This window comes from Macrobrachium nipponense, chromosome 8 (genome assembly GCF_015104395.2).
Source record: "Macrobrachium nipponense isolate FS-2020 chromosome 8, ASM1510439v2, whole genome shotgun sequence".
Lineage (NCBI taxonomy): Eukaryota > Metazoa > Arthropoda > Malacostraca > Decapoda > Palaemonidae > Macrobrachium > Macrobrachium nipponense.
In genome coordinates, this window is record NC_087203.1 from 113530876 (window position 1) to 113535875 (window position 5000).

Genomic DNA, 5000 nt, shown 5'->3' on the forward strand with positions numbered 1-5000 from the left:
CTGCTGCTTTATTTATTTTTTTTTATTGGCTTTGTTGGTGCCGGTATTATTATCATTATCTTTATTATTACATCATCATATTTATCACTGCCAGTTGCTTTTATTTTTATTTGTGTAAGTGCTTCTATAGCAGCTGTTTGCTACTTTGAATACTTTTATTACTGCTACTGCTTTTATTACGAAAGTTTTCATCAAGAAGAATATATTTTATTTCTTGACAGGGTTTAACAATTGATCACTTGATACATCTTCTCTCTCTCTCTCTCTCTCTCTCTCTCTCTCTCTCTCTCTCTCTCTCTCTCTCTCTCTCTCCCTCTGGGAATAAATATACAATTTCAGGGAATGAATACATAGTTTATATATCCACCGTAAGGTTAGAGTTTTCTCTCTCTCTCTCTCTCTCTCTCTCTCTCTCTCTCTCTCCTGGGAAACGCGTATAATCACTGCTACAAACAGACATATATGATAGTGAGGCGACCATGTGGTTAGATAGAAGAGAGGGCCATGGCATCAGTTGGATTGGCACGGTGCCACTCTCTCTCTCTCTCTCTCTCTCTCTCTCTCTGTCTCTTAGCCCAGATGGATTCCCTGTAAATGTCTCCCCCTTATATATATGTATACCCCATACCCCAAGCTCACCTTCCCCAATATCCTCCTACTCCTCCTCCTCCTCCTCATCGTCCTTCTCCTCATCGTCCTTCTCCTCGTCCTCCTCCTCGTCCTCGTCCTCCTCGTCCTCCTCCTCTCCTCCTCCTCCTCTCCTCCTTGGCACCGTTTCATTATTCTCCCTCTCCTTACTGATTAACTGACGTGCAGTTATTTGTATTTTCTAACGTTTTCTTATTTCAGTCCATTACTCTCGTCGGGTGCATCTGCAAACCCCTTCCCCCCGCCCCCCCCCCCCCCTCTCTCTCTCTATCTCTCTCTCTCTCTCTCTCTCTCAGAGGGAGGGATGGTATTCATTTCATGTCAACACATCCACTTTGCTGATTTATCGATACTTAACCTGTCATATTTATTTATCATTCTTGTCATTGAAATCAAAAGCGACCCCCCCCCCCCCTTTTTTTTTTTTTAACTTTTTTTTTTTAACGTCGAAATTTTTTTGTTTTCATAGTTTTTTTCCTATGGGTAGCGGAAGTGTTTCCAGATTACATTCTTTGCTTTTTTTTTTCTTTAATTCTGTTTTATTTTTCTCTCGAAATAATTCCAATGTAGATATTAACAACGTTAATTTTCAGTAGTGGACTTCATAACATTTCAACTTTTAAAAAAAAATTTCAGTGATAAAATAAAATCTCCAGATATACTATTTGCTCTCTCTCTCTCTCTCTCTCTCTCTCTCTCTCTCTCTCTCTCTCTCTCTCTCTCTCTCTGCTGACTGCATCGGTCAGCCGGATTATCTGGAGATCTGTATTTCCTCAGGATTCGAAAAAATTTAGGATGTCAAGTGACCCAGAAACCAAACTAAACAATACATTTCTTAGCTCTCTCTCTCTCTCTCTCTCTCTCTCTCTCTCTCTCTCTCTCTCTCTCTCTCTCTCTCTCAGTGGAATTTGTCTCTAGAAGAGTATGTTTACTGCTTACGCACATTAAATTAATCGTCATTTTTATTTTGTGTAAAATGCTGTTGAGATCCGATTGATTCCTTGATAACTAAAGTAGGTTTTTGTTTGGAACAGTTAATGGATTACCTTGTTAATTTAATTATTAGAAAACACTAAGAAATAATTTTGAATCTTATAAGAAGCCGAATATTAAAGTTTCCCTTTTCTAGATCCAAAACAGTAAAGATTTATTCTTATAGAAAAGATTTGTTGTTATAATCAAGATTTATTCCTTTAGAAAAGATTTATTCTTATGGGAAAGATTTTTTCATATACGAAAGATTTTTTTATTGAAAAGATTTATTCCCATAGAAAAAGATTTTTCTTATAGAAAAAATTTATTTTTATAGAAAAATATGTTTTTTATAGAAAAGATTTATTCTTAAAGAAAAGATTTCACTTTTAGAATATAAATTTATTCCCATACATATTATTTTACTGATGAACATTTCTTAGCAACCCCCCTCCCTAAACATTTCTAATCACCCACCTCCCCCGTACCCCCAACCACACCAACTCACCTCCACCACTCATTCTAACCCAACTTCTTCTCTCTCCTTGTTCTTATCCTCAACCCCCATCACCTTGACCCCATCCAGCCCCCTCCCCTCACACCCTTTCCCCCCTTCCCCCATCCTTCAATATTTATGACTCCTCGGGCATGTTTGAGTGTAATTATGATTCTCAGGTCATTTATACCCTTCCCGCCGGGGGTAAACACCAAGGTTGACAAAGTAGTTCGCTTGCGTTGCCCGTGTTCGAATCAGCGACATACAGGGGAGGAAGCGCCTCAGTGGCGTGATCGGTATGGTGCTGGCCTGCCGCCTTGGTGGCCGCAAGTTCTCTTCTCGGGCATTCCAGTGAGGGGTCAGAGATGTGTATTCCTGGTGATAGAAGTTCACTCTCGACGTGGTTCGGTCCGTAAAAACAACATGCAAACAAGCAAACAAGCAAATAAACACACTGAGAAAACATGGGTTGGCTGACGTTCCCAGATCTGTAACTTCTCGCTCAGATGGTCCGAGAGAGAGACTTTTGCAAAGGAGAAAGAGAGAGAGTTACAAGGATTAGGATGTCTCAAAAGACTTGCTAGTCCATCCGAGGAGACATCGTGTGCTCACTTAGATCTTTGGGAGCAGGTTTTCCTGTTTGTTCAGTGTTTAGTTTGAGAGAGAGAGAGAGAGAGAGAGAGAGAGAGAGAGAGAGAGAGAGAGAGATATGGGGGGGGCTGGTATTAACTGAAAAGTTGGTATTTTTATTGCTAGTATTCCCAGTAAGTCTTCAGTGTAGTTTTTAATATAGTTTCGGGTTGGAGAGAGAGAGAGAGAGAGAGAGAGAGAGAGAGAGAGAGAGAGAGAGCTGGTACTCACTCGAAAGGTGATGTTTTCAAGTCTTCAGTGCACTTTCTAATTTCATGTCCGGGCTGTTCTTTGAATGATTGGCTTTGAGAATGAATATATCTGACTAATTAAATATTAATATTTGTTTGTTTGTTTGTATCTGTAATTGCACATACACCTAAAAAAATCGGTGGTTTGCCGTGAATTGGTCATGCCCGGTAACATGATGCATATATATAGTATGTATGTGTATATATATCTATTTATATATACATATATAATTTTATATATATATATATATATATATTATATCGAGCTACAATGTCCTTAATATCTAATTCGCTCTACCTCGGAATTAATATATTTAGCGAATTAGATATTAAAGGCACATTGTAGCTCGATATAGTATATGAATCACGGAAATGTGATATGACTTTATATAATATATATATATATATATATATATATATATATAATATATATATATATATATATATAATATATATATATATATATATATATATATATATATATATATATATATATATATATTATATATATATATATATATATATATATTAACCATGTTCCCCGTAGTTGGGGGCAATCTGTATCTGTATCATAAAAGTTACAGTAATGAAAAAGCAAAAAAACAAAAAATAAATAAAAATAAATAAAGATAAAAGCAAAACATGAGTAGATGTGTTTAGGAGTAAACATGACGCCAGTGTGTGCGTGTGTGTGTGTGTGTGTGTGTGTGTGTTCAGAGGAACCGTTTATCCGGGGCACTTCGGATGTTACTTTCATCTGATACCCATTTCGGGCAAGCTTGAGAGTGTTGGTGATGAGCGTTTGTTTGTTTGTTTGTTTATTGGTTTCGTTTAGTTTGTTTGCGACGTATGTGTGTCCAAGTTATGCTGTTGATGTTTGTTTGCTTTTTGTTGTTGGTGGTGATTCAGTAATAGTATAAATAGTAGTTATAAGATAAATAATAAGATTTGTTATTCTTATTATTATATTATTATTATCTATTATTATTATTATTATTATTATTATTATTATTATGTAATTGTTTCGCTATTGTTCAGTCAGTAATAATGAATAATATAATAATAAATAATAAATATTATTATTAATTATATTATTATTCATTATTATTATTATTATTATATATTATTATTAATTCTCATTTGTTTCAGTATGTCATTCAGTAATAATAATAATGATAATAATATAATTAATTAATAATATTATATTTATTTTATTATATATTATTATTATTTATTATTATTATTTTATTATTATTATATTTCCCGAATTTTCCCCGGCAATCGATTCGTATTACGAGCTGCAAGCATTAGGCCATCTGTTCACGCAGCCTTGCGACTGCCCACCTCGAATAATTGCGAGGTCATTAATTCTGAACAACACCTGTCAGCGCTTATCCTCCTCCTCCTCCTCCTCCTCCTCCTCCTCCTCAAGCCGATACCAGAGGAAGATATATTGCTACCTGATACTTCAATCTTTTAAAATTGAAGGGAGATTAGTCGTCAACCCAACCGCGTCTTTATATTGCGGTGCAATTGATTGATTGCGCGTTTCCTCTCAAGCGACACTTTACCGTCGTCGGTCATTGCTGTCATGCTTCTGCTGTGCGAATGTGATTGGCAAGCCTGATTTCTGATGGATCGTGAGACGTGGCATTACGTTGATAATTAGCCTATGCAAAGAATGATATGCTTGACGGAAAAAGGAGTTTTGGATTGAGGGGTAAGGGGGAGGGGTGGCGGTGTGGGAAGGGGGGAGGTTTACAGGTTAAAATGGAGAACATGAAATGTTATACAACTTAACAACAGCAGACGATGATAGGAGATAATTTTCCCTTATATGTTACTGTATTTGACATACACCGTACATACGAACTCCATATGGGTACAATTAGCCGCAAAGTATTTAGATAAATTCTAATATTTAAATTTTAATTAACAGCTGAATTTACTTTGATACGTTAGAGATTAAAACCAGGTATAGATAATAAGTGAAAGAATGATTT

General features: G+C 36.0%; 2 protein-coding genes across 10 annotated transcripts in view; one reads left to right on the top strand and one right to left on the bottom strand.

Annotated features, from left to right (window-relative positions):
* Nucleotides 1–5000, top strand: part of LOC135222961 (homeotic protein ultrabithorax-like) — a 1489261-nt gene that overhangs the window by 1263590 nt on the left and 220671 nt on the right. The gene's annotated exons all lie outside the window — the stretch shown is intronic.
* The window catches only part of LOC135223188 (splicing factor, arginine/serine-rich 19-like), a 15049-nt gene continuing 10704 nt past the window's right edge, over nucleotides 656–5000 (bottom strand). Inside the window, exon 4 of the mRNA XM_064261691.1 lies at nucleotides 656–805. Coding sequence (XP_064117761.1) covers nucleotides 656–805 — 150 coding nt within the window. The remainder of the gene's footprint in view (nucleotides 806–5000) is intronic.